The sequence below is a fragment of the Columba livia genome, chromosome 2 (genome assembly GCF_036013475.1).
Source record: "Columba livia isolate bColLiv1 breed racing homer chromosome 2, bColLiv1.pat.W.v2, whole genome shotgun sequence".
In the NCBI taxonomy this organism is placed as follows: domain Eukaryota; kingdom Metazoa; phylum Chordata; class Aves; order Columbiformes; family Columbidae; genus Columba; species Columba livia.
Genome location: NC_088603.1, coordinates 63,904,290 through 63,924,032, shown reverse-complemented (window position 1 = coordinate 63,924,032; position 19,743 = coordinate 63,904,290). Strand labels below are relative to the sequence as shown.

Sequence of the window (19,743 nt, the reverse complement as noted above, 5' to 3'; positions counted from 1 at the left end):
AACTAGCATGTCAGATAGCTAATAATGTACAGCTGATAGTCCATCAGAGTCTCTATATCCTTTCGTAGTCCCTGCTTCCAAAAGAGTCTTTTGTCCTGGGCTATCTATGCTTTCCACACTTAAAAGCTGCACCCTCTGCTGATTGATGAACATGCAGTTACCCCTTCCAATCAGTTCGGCTTACTGTGCCAGATACTTACGGTCCCTGACTAAGGTGTGATTTTCTCCCAAATCACCAACAAAACACCCAAGTAGCTACAGGCCAACACCAGGCACACTTGCATGCCCTTCTGCATACACTGTCACTGGATGATGATTTCTCATGTTAGTCTTCTGCTACTTAGAGATCTAACAGAAATATTTAAAACAATAAGGGAGGTAAGTTTTTGAAAAATATCATTTTTATTAAGGAAAGATCTTGAGTGTCACTAATTCAAATAACTTACAGAAGTGTAAGTACCTAGATCAGAAGTTTTTTTTTTTTAAAAAACTTTATAACCTTATAAAAATTATATGAATTTTGACTGATGAGTGGTATTCTACATAAACTAGAATTAATTATGCTCTCGTCCTCTAAAGATGTTGCTGATTGCACTCAGTACCATCTTTTTAATGCTTTTACCTAGAATTAATAACATGCTTACCTTCAGAAAACCCAGCAACCCTCTAGTTTTCTCCCATTCCTTTCCTAAGCCTTTGTAAAAACCTGTTGCAAAATTTTTTTAAACCTTTTTTTTTTTTCATTTGTATACCACTCTTCTACCTTAATTTGTCTTGAATCTAAATGTCTCCATGGGTACTGTAAAAAGTTCCCAATTTCAAAAACTTCTATATTTCATCTCAATCACCACATTTCAAGCAATGAAAATGTAAACATTTATCATGTTAAATGATTTAATGCAATTTTTCTGAGTGCTGTACACATGAATCAGCTCATTACCTCAGCTTAGCTATATGAGGTCTAGCCAAACATAAATCTGATTGCTTTCTTTCATTCCAAACCTCCAGAATTGACAGCAACATATCCTGGAGCTTTGAGATGAAAATTCCAGATGATATTTTTATTGCAAAGATTGCAAGATTTCTCTCTTTCTCCAGGACAGTACTCAAGAAGCCCATACAGCACAAGCTCTCTTGCGAAAGGCAGTGGAGCAATCTATGGAGTGAAGAAGCTACACTGTACCTTCAGGATGTTACAAAGTAGGCTATACTGAGTAGCTGTAGTAATTTTGCAAACATGACTGGAGGCCAAGCAACTATTATGAGAGTCAGAGACTCCCTGGATGGTTTACCTGGAATTTAGGAGAATAAACCCACTTGTAGGTATAAATAGTTATGGTGGTCGAACCAGATAAATTTATAGAGAAACTACATATGGAGCATGTTCTGCTGGGTGAGACACACTTTACCAAACATATACCAATTAACAAGGTGACAAAGTTACCAATGCTTTTATGGAAGAGTCTTAGTTGTTTAATTATTAATCACTAATGTTATATTGCAGCACATTTATACAATATTTAAAAGAAGACCTGAGCCTGCTATTTATTCATGAGAAGATATCCTGTAGGCCAAGAGAGTTCAGTAGCACAGCACAAAGTTATTAACAAGTCATCAGGAATTTTATCTTATCCAACTCTTGCCTCATCCCCAAGCTAACAGGACAGAGAAATACCCTCTCTCAATTTTTTAATTTATAAGCCAAAAACACTGCAGAGATTCTCGGGTGGTTCCCAAAGTCTATATTGTAACCTACTATCCTGAAAATCTTCCAGGGCAGCTCCTTGTCTCATAGGATTTTTCTTTTTACTTGGGAAAAGCAATGCAGGAAAATATATGGTGGTGAGACTCAACATTGGTAAGAGCCATGGCATGAACATTCAAGTGGTAACATTGCTGAGATGGGGAATTTTGAGCAGAGGGTCTGCAGGCTCATTACGGGACTCAGTCCAAACCTGTTCCACAGTGCTGTGTTCCTACCTCCCAGTCTAAAGGCAGCTCTTAGTGAAAGAAAAAACAACGTTCCTCCTAACCGTCCCAATACAACAGAGAAAGATTTTCTTACTGGGACCATGTTTCCTTTGTCTTCTCGTGAAGGAGCTGTCATGACAGAACAACTAGATATGTCTGCTAAAGTTTAAATAGCTTCAAGCAGGAAGGCTGTATTTTTTTCCCAGCGGGGTGAAGGACTGCAGAAAGTAGTTAGTTTTTCCAAAAAGCAACAAGTAAGCCAAGGAGAAGAAATGGTGAGAGCTCTACAAAAGTAGTCATGTAAATACAACTAGTTGCTATCCAGCATATGGTCCACACAACCAGTACCAAGAATAACTAATCATTCCTTCAAACATTTTCTATTAATTAGCAGCTTAAGGTAGCCTTGCAAAGGGGAGGGGCTGCCTCTGAAAAGGGTTGGCAAAGCTGGCACATGGTGTGTTATTGGATCGTGGTGTTTCCAGGCAGCTGGAGCCCTGGGCGCTGGCTGGCAGAGCAACTGCAGTGGGCAGTGTGTTGTGCAACAAGGATGCCAAGGCCTCACAGCACCAAATATGTTTCCCTAATATCTCAGTACAACAACCCTGAACTTAGAAAACTAAACCAACACTGAGATGCTCTAAAGCTAATAGCTGGATTTGAATAACCAGTAAAGCAAAGATTTAGATTCAGATCCACAAAGAAAGATTAATACATGTGTTTCTTTTACATTAATGACTATACATTCAGATGGTTCACAGACAAGCACAGTTCCCAGTAAAATGATCAAAGGACATGATCACTACTTCTTGATACTTGCAAGAGTATTTTGCCATTAGTCTTATATTTGCAAATTCCATGGGAGTCAGATAAAAGATGCACACCACTTAAATAAAATAGACAACTCAACATTTAAGGCGTAGATTAAACAGTGCAGAGGTTCTTGACTCCTTGATTTTAAAGCTCTGTGTGTGACCCACAGAAGCAATATCCCTTTCATCTTTAAAACCTCATCCCTTTCAACTGTTTTCAGACAAACCTGAGCTGCCTGAAAGGCAACATGAACAGCAAATTTCTCTGACCATCAGATAGGAGCTGGGACAACACTGTGATGACTCAGACTTGCACTGCACAACTTTGCAGTTTTGCACTGTCAGGGTGTCATACAGTAACTGCATCTTGCATGAACTAAGATGGCCTCACTTATGCAAAGAAAAAATTCCCTTACTTAGAAATCTAGCTTGCAGCTTGAGGCATGAGGAATGTGCCCATGTACCTGAACAGCAGCACAGATGTAATGTTTATTTCTGTTATGATGATGGTCATAGATGTTGTGTTTAAGATATTCTGCCCGAAAGAATTCACAAGCTAAGTGCAGGACTACACAGAACAGGTGATGAAACTACATGAGGTAGATTGAGCACCTAAACAACAAAGCAAACTTTTGCTTATTGCTGATGACTAAAGCTGTGGGTAAAGGATGCTCTCAAAGCCTGTAATCTGGACTGTGTGTTACCATTTTGATTTAAGCACCATCTGAGCAGAAAACCGGCTTTAATCTTATGAAAGAAAAAAATAAGAAACACCTTACTTTTATTTAAAATACAGCCCTGCAGTGCTGTGAGTCCTACCTCCCTTAAGCAAGGGCATGTGAATGTGAAAGTGAACATGAATCTCCTGTGTGTACAGGAACTTCCCTTGCGCAATGTTGTAGAAAAGGCTGGGGACAGTTGTCACTGAGTCATTTGTTCTTTCCCTGGCCTCCAGCCACCTGTGGCCTGAACTGCCCAGAGCAAAGACAAAATGCAAATGAGCAATGTAGGGGATGAGTACATCAGTAGTTCAGATCAGATGCCATAACTGTGATATTGTTACAGCTCATAGTTTTTTGCATTTAAACAGCAGAGCTGAGAGAATGGTATAATGAATTCTCAGATAATCCCCAGGGAAATTAGTTAGTCCAATTCCCCAAGATTCTTCTTATACAAAGTCACCCTCGGTGCCTATATACTATAAATAGTTACCTCAAATACCAGCAGGGAGGTTTTTTAAAATACATGTTTTATGTTGACTGTGTTGTAATTTCTAGAACAGTTTATTCCACAAAGAAAGGAAAAACACAAGCTGCAATTTTATTAAGACTTTCATTCATAAAAACAAACCATCTATGAATCACTTAAACGTGCGGTTCAGTTAAAATCAAGGTCTTTGTATCATATGCAGAAAAACAGCTGAATGGTCACAAAAGAGATAAAGTGTTAAAAACAAGCTTTCCAGTAATGAAAAGCTTCATTACAGAGTCTCAAGCAGAGTGCCATCTTAGGATAGAAAACACCAACAATAACAACTGTTTCACTCCTTTACATTACTTTTCACTGAAAAAAAATAAATTATATACTGTAAAAATCACAGTTTTTCCCACCCAGTAGTACCTCAAACTGCAAGAGTTTTGAAACAAGATGGTATCATTCATCCAACAAAATGTTTGACTTTTCTGACACACTGAAGTCCTGAATACTTACATTTCCTTCTATGTAGCTACCTGTTCAGATTACAAACCTAAACAAATCAATAGTCATAACCACAGAATGGTTGAGGTTGGATGGGACTTCTGGAGGTCATCTGGTCCAGTCCCCTCCACCTGCTCAAAGAGGGCCATCTAGTTACCCAGGACCATTTCCAGACAGCTCTTGAGTATCTCCAAGGATGGAGATGCCACAACCACCCTGGGCAACCTGTCCCCGTGCTCAGTCATCCTCACAGTGAAAAAGCATTTCCTGATGTTCAAGAGGGAACCTCCTGTGTTTGTGACTGTTGCCTCTGGTCCTGTCACCGGGCACCACTGAAAAGAGCCTGACTCTGTCCTCTTGGCATCTTCCTTTCAGATGTTTACACACACTGATGAGATCCCTCTCTGGCCCTTCTCTTCTCCATGCTAAACAGTCCCAGCTCTCTCAGACTTACCTCTTCTGTGAGATGCTCCAGTCCCTTTATCATCTTCATGGCCCTTCGTTGGATTCTCTCCAGTATGGCCATATCTCTCTTGTACTGGGCGGGACGGGGGGCTGGGGGGCGCAGACCTGGCCACAGGTTTCCAGAAGTGGCCTCACCAATGCTGAGCAGAGGGGAAAGAGTACTTCCCTCAACCTGCTGGCAATACTTTGCTTAATGCAGCCCAGGATAGTGATAGCTTTCTCTGCTGCAAGGGCACATTGTTGGCTCATGCTAAACTTGGTATCTACCAGGACACCTTGTCTGCCAAGGTACTTTCCACCTGGGTGACCCACAGCATATACTGGTGTGTGGGTTTTTCCTCATCAGGTGCAGGACTTTGCATTTCTCCTTGTCAAACTTCCCAAGGTTCCTATCAGCCCATTTCTGTGGCTGTTGAGGTAATTCCAGATGACAGCACAACCCTCTGGCCTGTCAGTCACTCATTCAAAGTTTGTGTCATCAGCAAACTTGCTGAGGTAACACTGCCCCATTCTCCAGATCACTACCAAAGATGTTAAACAGGACTGGACCCAGTATGGACCTCTGGGGTACACCACTAGTTACTGGCCTCCAACTCATCAACCCCCTCTGGGCCTGGCTGTTCAGCCAGTTTTCAGGATCTCACTGTTCATCAGCTTACCTATGAAAAGCTGTTGATCATCATTATACAAGACTCTCTTAACCTTGTCTGAAGTTACTTTTGTATGTACCTTTGTGAAATGAAATCTTTAGTCACAAGACTGTTTAAAACACACATTCACAGTTTATCTATTCCCCATCCTCACCAATAAGAAAGTTGAAGCACAGTGTGTAAATTAAGCTTAGAAGGTTAAATAGTTTCAGGCTTCTTTATGAGCTATTATTAACTTCATTATTTATGAGGCTCTCTCTTTGTTGCAATGTTATTCAGTTGAAGGTTATTGAACTGTAACTTCCTATCACAGCATCTTTAATTAGACTAGCTTCTCCCAATACATTAGAAAGCACCGTGAAGAAGGAAGTACTCTCTGATCTTCTCCTGTTTTATTCTGTGTTACTGCAAACGATTGAGCTCAGTGGGACTCAGGCCTATAAATGCTTTTGTGAATAAGGACAAAATGCTTGATGTTAATCTCTGAGTTCACCATTTATTTTCTGTGATGAGGAAGAGTGTCTAACAAAAGAAAGAAACTTTCTTCTGCAGATAGAAATGGTTAACATTTCTGTTTTCACCAAGAAAAAATCAAGAGTCTAGTATGATGACTATCTGCCTTTCAATTGAATCTCTCAATGTCTTTTGGTTGTTCAGCTCTTACTGTGTGTTGTTACAGCTTTTGCTGTAATGTATCCCCAACTGATTTAAGACTCTTGTGATGGATTAGCTGCTTTCCTTGAGCCACTCAATGCCTGCCATGTGTTTAAAGGGTTGAGAAGCCCACTTAAAGGTATCATATGCCTAAAATGCCTAAAAGATACTCTATGGCTATTTTCATGTCTTGGAGATAATTTTTGTGGTGGTCTTGAAAGAGGTCAGTGCCTGAGGGCTCAGGCTATGATATTGTCTTAGCAGTATTTTGCCTTAAGAGGAGAGTTTTCATCATTAAATTTAGATCTTGCACAGAAATCTCCCATTCTAAAGATTTTGAAATTAAAAATTAATTATTGCTTTGTTACTTTATATGGAAGAACCTGACTCTCTTCACAGGTTTGTTTTTCTTTATACATTTGAAATGTTGTCTTCTTGAAATTTCCAGAAGCAGCTATTATGTGCATTACTGGATTAGTGGTTTTAATTTAATCAGTAAATAAAAGCTAAAGGAGAAAAAAAATAGATAAAATATATGTCCTAGTTTGATTAAGTAAAAAGTAGTTTAGGATCTGATTCTGTTAGCTTTATTGATAATTGTGCAGCATCTGAATTACATGATACTATTCCAAAAAAGAGTGACACTCAAGATGAATCACAGTGACCACTAGTAAGAACAAGACAGCTACAGTACACAGGAAGGATCCTTCTCACTCTTCCTAAACCACTAGGGATTGCCACTGTCGTCCAGAACATCTGGAGCAGTTAATAAAGTTAACAAAATGTACGTCTGATTCTTCTTCTGTATTTTAAAAGAGATATGCAGGCACCTAAAATAATTTCCTCACCCACTTGGTAATTACTTCTAACTTTCAACGTCCCTCGCTTAACATCTGTATGAGGTCACTTACACCTCTGCAGGACATCACTGGATGCAACAGCTGGTCCATTCAGATGACATTAAAGGGTCAGGGTACGAAAAATTGCTCTCCAGCATGGATTTTTTTGTGACAGGTTCCCCTCTCTTTCCCTGAAGCAATAACAGGACAGATAGATGGCACATGAAGCTTTTAATTTCTGGAAAACGCCAGCTCAAGGAAAAGGCCACTGCTTGTTAGCCAGAGTATCTACAACAGCTCTGATACAGAACCCTGACAACAACAATGCCAGCCAGAGAACCTGGAAAATGTACGTACTGAGTACAGTGTGTCCTTGAAATAGTATTTACTGTTTATTTGCTCCTTAGCCAGGAGGGATGCACATACATTTTCTGCTTGTTAGGAGACTGCAAAACTGGACCAAAGAGCTATCCCTGGGCACAAATTTTAAACTAGGTACTAGGGATACAGCTCAGTATGATTAACTGATGACTTTGAATTTACGTAAACTCTCTTCTCTCTGCACCTGTTACTTGATGAGCTGCATCAGCTTGCTAAGCCACATAAAGGTGCCATGCAAGGAGTTTGCGACCTCTGATCCTACAAGCAGTTCCATGTGAACAGATGCACAACTCCTTGTCCAGCCTTACTGAGGCTGAAAAGATCTGCATGGGTATTTACATGAATTTGCGCAGGACCAAAATCAGTCAGTGTGTGTGACTCCTGGTATGACTTAATTTCAACTCAAATAGAGTGTTGACCTGTGCTGCTTCAGTAGCAGGCGAGGAACATTGGGTGTGAACTAAGCTATTCACCAGTCCCCTGCGCTAGAGAACCACCTTTGTCTTAAACAAAATAACAATTTCCACTCTGCCTACAGAATTCTCCTGTGCAAAGGGTAAAACAAAGCCTATTGGCAGGGCCTCTGAGCTTTCAGAATTTAAGGACACAGAAAATCATCAGATCATTTATTCTGATCTCCTCTGCATTGCACGCATTTCACCCAGCTTGAACTGAAATCAGCAATTTACTTTTTATTAAAGTAGAGTGTGTTTAGCCAAAGGCTACCTTCCAGAAGGGCACTGAGCTTTGAACTGAAAACATTAAAAAATAAAAAATACACTAATTCTCTTCCCACTCTGCCCCAGTAATTAATCACCATGGTATTAAATACTGGCACCTTGTTTCCCATATGAATTAATCAGGATTCAGCTTTTAACCATGCATCCTTTCCCTGCTTAATTTAAAGGTCTTTTATATGATACCATTCTCCTCCTCCCATAAAAACCACTGACTTGCTTAATTCACTCACCTTCCTTTCGATAATCTAAAAAAACTAAAATGTGTAAGTTTCTTATTGTATGGCATTTTCTCCAGTTGTCTAATATTTATAGGTGTTTTGCACCCCCCCAAATTTTTCAAAATACCATTCAAAAATATCAGTGTGAGAACTGACTGCAGTATTCTAGTGTTACTCTCACCCATGCTGCATACAGGCACAAAATCATCATCCAGCTAATTCTAATTCATTCTAATCACTACTTTCCAGCTTAGATATTCAAGGATCACATTGATCCTTCTGACTTCATGCTGCAACAGGAACTTAGACTCAGTTGCTTGTACCCTAAATCCTATTTAGAATCTCGTTTTGGGAATCAGACTCTCTGCTTTTGCAAAAGCAGAACCTGCATTCATCTTTTTTTTGTACAATTTTGCATTTGACTATGAAAACGTGTTACTTTTAATGGCTTCAGCTTACCAAGAAATCCAGGCTTCTCTCATATGCTTGCTTCATCTTCATTATTACCCTCCTCCACACAACAAATATTATTAGCCTATTACTATGAGTCCCTATATATGTTCAGATCGCTAGTAAAAGTATAAGGTCCTTAAACTCTGGTAATTCTGAAAGCAATTGTTCAGCTCTCACTTAAACCCCGGAACATCTAAACACCAAATACTTCTCAGTTTTCAGCAGTAAAATATCCCTTGTGGTTTTAATTCCAGCAGACAGGAGACTTGTTGGTTAATTCCAGTAAAAGACATATGTTTGAGAAATGATCTTCATAAAGTTATTAGGACAACATAGTTTTAACTAGTATCCAGTACTACTATACGCACATTTTAGATCATAAAAAGCCTTTAAAACAAAGATCTTACAACAAATCAAATATCAGGCAACATACAAAATGTTTTGCCTTCTTTTCCTGGCTGCTACTGAATGAGTGTGATTCTAAATCAAAGAACTCAGTTGATATCTAACCTGAGCACACCTTGCAAGCAAAGGATAGGTTTAACTGCACATGAGGTACTCAGTCAAATGCAGGGATCTCTCTGGAGCTGCTGTTTTCCATCAACATGCTTTTCACTTTCAAAGCTACAAAGCAGTAAATGCCTCCTGTCAGGCAATGAGCACTCTCTTTTCTACTAGCAACAGTGAGTGATGAGCCACCCAGCACTCGGGTGATGGCACACAAGAAGGGTTCTGCTTTCATGTGAGCATAGCCTTCGGCTGAGAGGCAGAACTTGATGGGGTGAATGAAGTAGCTGAAGTTCACAATCCCATTTAATGACCATGGGGCTGGAAAAGAAGCTCAAATATTTAGTGTCAAGCTTGGATTTGAGTCAACATAAAGAGGCCATGAACTCTTCTAAAAGTCCCCACCCCTCAAAGCCCTTATATTGTATTTCAGCACATTTTTAATGAAAGTGTGGATGTCCTTCTCTATTGATCTTCAGATGAGCTCTCATTGGCCTACATACAGCTAATCCTAGGAAACTGAACTGCTTGCACAAATAAGGGACTAAACCCTTAGGACATTTGTTGAATTGAAGAATAAACAAAATATCCATAAAACTTGATTTTCAAGGACATGAAACATCCACAGCTTACCCATGAGAATACTAAGTATTTCTGAAAACTGAGACATTAGCTTTGTTCCTGTTGTTAAATTGCTGCCTCAGCTTCCCTGCCCTTTACCTCACCTATAACATCAAAATCTTTTAGATGTGGTTTTTACAGAGTGGTACTGAGAGTTCATTCAAAGTGATTTGCCCAAGTATGTCTAAGGAAAACTGATCTGTTAGCTTTTAACCTAACTTCAAAACATTAAGCCTCAAGCAAGGCTGATTTTTATGCCCACAACAGCTAGTTTGTCGTCTGGTTAGAGATGTCATAAACCAAATTTGTTGGGTAAAGCTGTCTGCTGGTGTGAACTGGCAAATCTGTGATGGCAAGGCAGAGTTTGGCCCAGTCTGCCTCTGTATTAAGTGACATAATGCTTTCTGTGCTCTACCCCAGTCAGCTCTCCACATCATAAATACTGAATGTGATACTTGCATGATTGCTGGAGGGATTTTGCCCATCACCTTCCCTGAGGAGACAACAATGCAAACACACTTTACTCTGAGAAAAGCTGCACTCACCCGATCTTCTTCTTCTCTGACATCTGGCATGGTGCTGATGCAGAGGCTGACTGCAGTGATGGCAACAAAAGAGATTGAAATACAAGCAAAGATCTTTCCTGGGATCCCTGAGTGGGGGTTCTCCACCATATCCCTGAGCTTTCTCATGCACAAACTCAATCGGCTATTGTCCTGGAAGGCACATTGCGTAGTTTCACTAAATACCATCTCCCCTTCATACAGCCTGGCCTCAGCTGCCTCCTCCTCTTTCTGTCGCAATCTCTTTTTACAGCACCACTCCAGGTGGTCCTCTTCTATCCCCCAGTACACAAGCTCCTCCTGAAAAGAAAGAGCGCACATCTCCCTGAGAAGCCGCAGCTTCCCAGCTGTCAGGAAAGTCATGATTGTCCTGAAGGCACTAGGATTACGGTCAAAAAAAAATTCATTGCAGCTAACATCATAATCATCGCAGATGTTCATGATCTCATCATAATTGCTGCAAGATTTTAGCTTCCCAAGCCTGGTCAAGGGGCAGTTTTCCAAGGTAGTCCATGGAACTTTGTACTTAATACCACCTACGTTGATGATCACAAACCTGGTCCGGTCATCCAGGAGGGCTAAGCAGCACAAGTCTTCCCCAGGGTGCAGAAGTTTGGCCTTTTTGTAGAAGAATCCTTTCTTGGTTTGCACTTCACATAGGTTTTCCAGGTTATTAAAGGAGTAGGAGGTGAACTCAGGATCTGCATTCCCAGTGAGTAATGCCATTTCGTGATACATATATTGAGTCCATAGGGAGGTTAAGGCTACTCAAATGAACGCATCTGGAGCTTGATTGGAGAGTCAATCTGTATAACAAAATTTTAAAATGACAATAAAATTAGGGTGTTGCTAGATGAAAAACAATCCTATCCTTTAAATCCCAAGAAACTTTTCTCCACAGCATTATTTTTCCCCTGTTATTTAGGGCTATCTTTGCTTGATAGTCACTTGGGGAAAGAACTTAAACTACAATAAGGTCAAAAGCCATGCTGGTACTTCTAGAGTGTTTAATCAGTGAACGAATAGAAACAAACCCAGTGTATTATCATTTTCAGAAATTTCTTTTCTAGAGGTTTGAGCTATATCCTGGTAGTCAGTGAATACTGGAAGGGAAAATGGGTCCTTTGGACAAATGGCAATTTACATTTCAGCAACTTAATAAAGAAACTAAGTTACAAATTTTTTTTTTTTTTAATTGTTTTGCCCCATCTATGTAATGTATCTATTACAAAAATGCCTATAGTGTGAGGATAAAATGTATGCCTGTAGTACAGTCAGAAATATGATTGCAGCACTCCTGGTCATTCCCAATTTAAACTCACCAAGCTTAGGTACCAATTGCAATGAATATGTGGGAGCTGAGAACGCAGCCTGAAGCCAGCACCCAAGCAGGTTTGGGTGCTTGAGCACAAAGTGTATGCTACCAAGATTCACTTGCCACTGGTACCCCAACCAACTGGATTAAAGTTGTATTGGGCATATCTACCTGAACAGCCCCACTTCTGAAAGGCAGCAAGCTTTGGTTCTTGTGCTGGGGTGCATGCCTTACAGGTTAGTGACACCTCCTGCAAGGAGATCTGCATCCCTGCTCGGAGCAGAGACAGACAGAGGCACTGGTCTGGAACAGAGCTCACCTTGGCAGCTACTGGGGGCTCTGCAGTGATTCTGACTGCAGCAGGGGGACAGGGTGCCCTGCAGCCTGGCAGCAGCGAGAATGCAAGACAACCTAAGAACAAAGTGGAACTGGAAGCAACCCACTTCATGCTCTGACTTCTGGATAATGCAGAACCTAACCAGCCACATTTAGCAGGATGTTGGTCTAAGCTAGTGATAGCTCTTCCCACTTCCTGACAGACACCCTTGAACAAAACACCGGGATGAAATCAAATGGATTTTCCCCACTGATCTCATAGGAGTGGCATAAAGCAAGAGGCTGGGAACAGGACTTCATGCCGCTTTCTCAGTCAGGCTACAAGAAGAAGGGGCAAGTTTTCAGATTCATCTGAGGTAAAAGATTCTTGTTGCAAGTTTTGCTCAGATGGCTAAGGCTAATCTGCTGTTGCACGCTGCCCTACTAGATCAAGCATTATGCATAATTCTAGGATTAAATTTATGCCTTCTGCTTAGCCCCCATTTACCACACCACAATCCACAGATTTCCTGAACATACTTTTTCCTCTGCCACATTGCTTAGAATCATAGAATCATTTTGGTTGGAAGAGACCCACAAGATCATTGAGTCCAAACATAACCTAACTCTAGCATTAGGCCATGTTCCTAAGATCTTCATCTATGTGCCTTTAAACACCTCCAGGGATGGTGACTGCACCACTTCCCTGGGCAGCCTGTTCCACTGCTTCACAACCCTCTCTGTGAAGAGTTTTTTCCTAATATCCAGTCTTCCATGACTGAATCACCAAAATACTCCCAAATCGCTCAATTATGAAGTAGGAAACAATAAATCGGCATGGGAGTGTTGGGACTCCACACAAAAGACTTGGACTGGGAATGGATGCAGTGATGGGGAACAATCTTAAGTGGAGAATATACAAACCTTACAAGATTATAAGACAGGAGATAAAGTCGAGGTGTGAAGTATAGTCTGGCAGGACAGTATCCACGAGGTGGTAAGTCCATAATTTACAAGCAACATTCTCCAATTCCCTTTGAATATCATGTTTCAGTCTGGAGAGAATACTGAACAAGTGGCTGCCAGGAAAAACTGGAGAGCACTCACACACAAAAACACACTCCCAGAGCAGCATCTTCCTTCATCCCTAGTCAACTCATTAACTCTTAACTCATTAGACAGAGTCAAAACATTCCCCAACAGAAAGTGGTGAATGCTTGCTACTCACAGTCATGTGAGTAGCATGTGTCACCCTCTAAATATTCTTACTAACCACAGTCAAGCAACCAAATCACACCAATAGCTGTGGTAGTCCTACATCTCTTTGAGAATCCAGCCACTGAATTTTAGAAAGGCATTTACACTGGATACTTGTAAAAAGTCAGAGAAAGCCTGGTTTACATATACACACACACATTTAAAAAAAAAAAAAAAAAGAAAAAAAAAGGTATGTTCACTAACCTACAGATGCTTTTTGTCACTGTGAAAATTTCAGAAGAACTAATGATGCCAAAATCTCTCCAGTTACACTTTGGGCAAAAAAAGTGTTTAAACAACCATTTATGCAGGGCAACATAAACAACAAAGAAAAGCTCCTTTGCCTGGCTAAGGGCCAGTAAAGGGCAAGAGGCAGCGACATGCATTCTGAGAAATGGGTGCTTTCACAGCACAGGCTTGAGTGCAGCTGAGATTGCAAATACCATTACTGTCATAACGAGAGCGCACTGTCAGCAGGGCATACACTTTAAACATTTAGTCTCTTGTTGCTTTTTGTTGGTAAGATAAAATATTCACTGCTACTACTCAGGGCCCTGCGCTTTTGTTTGCATGCCTCACTTGTTATACAAGTCAACACAAAAAAGTAGTTTACATTTGTTTTGACATCAAGGCCAGGATTTGCTTTTCTCCTCTCCCCCATGTAGCAGGTTGTTGTATAAAGGGGCCAGATACATTTCACAGAATTATTTTGAATGTAATATTACATGCATTTCTTCTTTCCTCTAAGAAGCAGCTAATTCAATGTGAAAAATCTGTATGTATGTTGTTGATTACAAAATGTCTGAATTACAGAGGGTTAACCATTTATTTTGTGGATATAAAATGACACTGATTAAATATAAAGCTTAAGGAAGCAGCTATTTTTTGGTATAATCAATGGATAAATAGAAAGTGATAACAGAAGTAGTTATGGATAGTGTTGCCTTGGATTTAACAGGTTGATTCTGGACACTACTGGTAGCATCAGATGCTGAAGTTTAGTTACTAAAGTGAATTTTCTGACCTCAGTCTTGTTTGCAGGCAAACATTCCAAGATCCCAGAATCCATAATAGTATAGATTGTTAGCTGGCAACATTTGGTTTGAAAATCTCAGCTAAAAGGTAAGCGTGTGAAGAGAGCTGTATGTATTATTCTCCTCGGCACCTCCTCGGTGGTTGCCTTAGACCAGGGCTCAAATGTCAGTGGAACAGCATGCAAAAGCTTGTTATGCCACTTTAACTGTCCTACAGAAAAAGAAAATACATCACTGTGGGCTCCCAATTTGGCATCTATCCTGAGAAGTAAAATAAGCCTGGAAGGTTTGTTTCTGATCTTATGTGCATGGAATGTATCGTGACCTTCACTGAATATTAGAGGGTGTTTCAAAATTATGTGGGTCTTAAAATACTCTCTGTATGCCAAGGTTATCTAATGTATGCACATGCCTACAGTAAAGTATCACATTGAAGATTAACTATAAAAGCCAATACTTCCATAAATGATACTACATTATCATTCAGTTGGCATTTCTACCATTTAATCTGACACATGGATGCAAGAAAGTCTATTAAAACACAGTCTGTAATAAGCTGCCCCTTGCAGGGTCACAGGACAGAATTTAATTCTATAATTGTTGTTAATTTTAAAATGCTGTGGGAGAAATGCTATATAATTGTTTCAGTTTGAAGATGATACACAGGGTGGGTCATACATACTGTGGATTCTTTTCTTTTTTAAGTGAAGTTAAACAATTTTTATTCACTACTTTCTTTGGCCATCTATGTATGCATATCTGTGTCTACACTCACATACACACAAATTCAGCCAAATTCTGTCAACAGACAACTGAGATCTTTAAAATACAAGTATTTCTCATAAATGATTTTAAGGATTAAATAAATGTCAGAATCATGCAACTTTTGTTGAATTATCTTCTCAATGGAAGGTGAGCTATTTCCCTACTTACTGCATTTTCATCTTGTCTGCTCTCACCACTTTTCTTCTCACATTCTTCATCATCCTGTTTTATCAGTATTGTTCCATCTAAGTCATATATGGTTTTGTGTGTGGCTCTATTAGTCTCAAGTTGCCTTGAATAAGAATGAAAAATAGGGCAAAAGCATCCCTGCCAAAAAGCTGGCCCGCCTGCTGAGGAGAAATTTAAACCAGTGATGACACAGGAGGACATCCAGGTTACTCTTGTACTCATTACACTTTGGGAGACTCTGGACTCCCAGTTAAGAAACATGAAGAGAGAAGAGCATCTGCCCATGAGGCTTACAAAATACAAAACAGATGGGGTGCAACCAATACACAGATTTAAGAAAAAGTAAATGAGATTGGGAGGATATGGAAACAATAAAACAGACACAGCTTAACAAGAAGCCAGACTCTTCACCTGATTTGGCACAATTAGTTTCTGAGTTTGTCCACACTGACCATGAATATGGCTCCCTACATAGTCATTATCACAGAATCATAGAATTGTTTAGGTTGGAAAAGCCCCTTAAGATCAACAAGTCCAAATATAAACTTAAAACACTGCCAGACTCACCACTAAACCATGTTCCTAACTGCCACATCTACCTCCAGGACTGGTGACTCAATCACTTCCTTGGGCAGCCTGTTCCAATGCCTGACAACCCCTTCTATGAAGTTTTTCCTAATATCCAATCTAAATGTCCCCTGGTGCAACTTGAGGACATTTCCTCTTGTCCTATCACTTGCTACTCTGGAGAAGAGACCAGCCCCCTCCGTGGTACAACCTCTTTTCAGGTAGTTGTAGACAGCGATCAGGTCTTCCCTCAGCCTCCTTTTCTCCAGGATAAACAGCCTCAGTTGCCTCAGCTGCTCCCCATCAGACTTGTGCTCCAGCCCCTTCACCAGCTCCCTTGCCCTTCTCTGAACTGACTCCAGCACCTCAAGGTCTTTCCTGTAGTGAGAAGCCCAAAACTGAACAGAGGATTCAAGGTGGGGCCTCACCAGTGCCCAGTACAGGGGGATGACCGCTGCCCTAGTCCTGCTGGCCACAAAATACAGCTGGCTGTGCTAGGCCAGTTAGGGCATCACAGTATCCAACTCTACTGGTTTTTGTCCTCCAGTTAGCACATTTAGACCTGACATGGGCATCTTTGCACAGCCTGCTGCTTTTCCATGCAGACAGAGCATTCATAACTTTAAAGGCTGCATTATGCTACCCCTGGCGACTGTGTCATGTCTATTCAAATTCTCTTGCCAAGGGAACCATTCAACATGTGTCCAAGTAGAACCAAAGTACACACCAATATGTGTGCAGTGAACTTGACAGGGAACCACAACATGGAAACAAAATTGGGAAGAGGTCAAGCACAGCTATACAGATTCAAGACTTTCTACCTCAGCAGTACAATCTATGTTAAAGCATCATTATACAAAGATATGGACAGTATTTCTTTCACACGTAGCTTCAAATTTTCATTTCAAGTTTTCTAAGCATATTGGTACTCCACCAAGCACAAGTGTCTGAACTCTGCCTTTTGCTTTGCTACATTTATGTCACTTAAGTGTTGTTTCATAAGGAATGAAAGTGAGACTAAGTAACATTGGCTAAACCAGAAGCATCAAAGCGTTCTTCTGCAAGCTTTCTGAAGTAGTGCTGAAAGCAATTTTGTAGAGTGTCTAGGTTTTAAAAATCATGAAGACACGTAAATATAACTTGTTTGCTATATATGTTGCCAGATTCACTCTCAAAATATTCAAGAAAAAAAAAAAACAACAACAAATGAAAATCAGAACAGAAGTAAAACTGCTACGATCTATAAAAGGATACACTGCAAAGAACAAAGGGGAGTTACATTGATTTCACAGAGTGTTTTCTACATAACCCCAAAAAGTTGAATTTTACATATTTCTGTGTTTATTATAAGTAAACTTTAATATCTCTAACCTCTTAAGCCACCATCATTCCCACTCAGAAAAGGCAATAGTCCAAGAAGTTGAAAAGTTACTAGAATTTTGAGCAGTCCCTTGTTTTGCCCATTTCTTCATCAGAGTTACAGGAGGCAGGGACACAGTCTTACACAACCAGCTGAGATGTCCACATCGAACAGGGAAAGGCAGGCTCCTTGTGTAGCAGTGGAGCAGAACAGCTAAGATGATAGGCTTCTCCAGAGAGTAGTCTGGGGCTACGAGGAGGGTGTTGCATTCGTCAATCCAACAAGAAGCCCAGGAAAAGTCACGCCATAATGGAGGCTGCAAAATTCAGCGTGTGAAGCTGGACATCGTTTGCATACTCTGAGTGTACATTTTCCTTAATAGTTTCATTAATTTAGTGGAGGGAAAAAAGGAATAGTTTTCTTTTCTGAACATTCCTCATGGCATTTATGCCACGGCATGTAATTAGCTGAAACGATTCAATTTGTTAAATGAACAAATCAAATTAACTTGACTCAACGTTAATTATTCTGACATGCGTTCATAGCTATTTGTCTCCATTAGACAGATTATGAGTTATCTAGTGTTACTGCACTTACTAGAGCTGTATAGTGAAAGTATTAACACTATGACACCTTTAAGAAATCAGAGATTTGGTTCAACTAACTACCTCACAGTATGGGATCCTTATCTGTATCTTCATAGCACAAAACAACCTTTTCCCTCACTTCCACAAGCTGTCAATGCCCATTTATCTTAGTGTCCTAAACAGAATTTAACTATTGCTTCTATGAAGCTATTTGTACACTTCAGTTGCACAGCAGACGAAGGCAGTGATGCTAGATATAGGACAGACAGAGGAAGCATTGCTTGCTTTTGTGTTCTCCCCAGAATTACAGAATTCTGTTCAGACTAGCGAGCTTCAAGATTTCAACAAATGCCCCAAAGTAGAGTGCTTTCACAGTGTATTTCACTAAATGGAATTATCTGTATCCTGAGCAATAATGAAGTAGAAGACCATACAAGGTTTGGGCAGAGCATCATGTTCAAACCATGCTTTATTTGTTTAGCTGTATTAACCTTCATTTGTTTACAAGAAAAACATACATTTCTAAAATGTGCTCTCATTCTTAGTTCATATCCCCTGAATATCTGAACAGAGACACCAGATATGTACAGAGTGATGGGCTAAAGTGAACAGACTTCAGATCAGGAGTTATACTTCTCAGAGTCTGAGGAGATGACACTGCACACAGAGATTCGTTTGATCCAGTTCCTGTGAACTGCAACCATGGACTGAGTATACAGTCTCAAGAGCCTAAAATTAAAATGTGTTATGTTTGTACTTGCTTGGTCAGTGATTGAACTCTGCTAACTGGTTACCCTGGGTACTGGTCCTTCCATGAATCATACATGAGTTTATTTTTGGAGTCTCAACAATTAACCCTTTTAGTGTCCTGCTTAATCAACTAGTCTAACAGACTCAGATATGGTACTAAACTTGACTACTTATGATAGTGTTAGTTGCCAGTCTGAAATATTTATTTTCCTGTCCTTAGATTGCTGTGCTTCAGAATAACCAATCATCAAAATCCAGTTTTTAAAATATCTGCTCCAGTCATGATTACACGCCCACAGCTGGCCTAAGGTACGATATGAATGGCACTATCAAATGCAAAAGTGACAGACTGTGTAGTGTGGTAAAACAGCATTGTTTATTCCTCTCACCCAGAAAATTAAACAGATTGTCTCATTCCTGCTGCCAAAATTCAGGAAGCATGAAAAACCAAATAAGTTATGGTGTCTTTGCAAATCACAGAATTATCATTCAGGTGTTGCGGTGGATCTGCACATCACTGTAGGGGGGTAAAGCAGTTTTTAGTATGAGCTCTGCTCCCTCTCTAACACTGATAACAGCATCTTTTATTTCTGATCTATCCTACTGATATTTGCAATTCTATACTTAGCAGCTTCCCACCCAGATGATTAATATGCTTGATTTAGTACAAAATGCAGCAACTAGATTTCTGACTGGAAATAAGAAGGTTTGACTGTATGATGCCACTCTTGGCCCAGTTTCACATTCATCATGTTCATGATGATTTGCTGGGGCACTTTTCCTACTAAATGGATATGTGTACTTGTCCTTATGTCTCTTTCAGGGCCATTCACAGGTTTGTATGAATGGCTGTTAGATATATATGTTTCAATATGATAGGATGAGAGGAAACAGCCTCAGGTTGCACCAGGGAAGGTTTAGACTGGATATAAGGAACATTTTCTTCAGGGAAAGGGTTGTCAAGCATTGGAACAGGCTGCCCAGGGAAGTGGTTGAGTCACCATCCCTGGAGGTCTTGTAGAGGTGGCGCTT

General features: G+C 40.2%; 1 protein-coding gene across 1 annotated transcript in view; it reads right to left on the bottom strand.

Annotated features, from left to right (window-relative positions):
• The window catches only part of KCNG2 (potassium voltage-gated channel modifier subfamily G member 2), a 61,767-nt gene that overhangs the window by 15,244 nt on the left and 26,780 nt on the right, over window positions 1–19,743 (bottom strand). Inside the window, 1 exon segment of the mRNA XM_065052275.1 lies at window positions 10,555–11,378. Within this exon segment, the coding sequence (XP_064908347.1) occupies window positions 10,555–11,310 (756 nt within the window). The 5' untranslated portion in view covers window positions 11,311–11,378.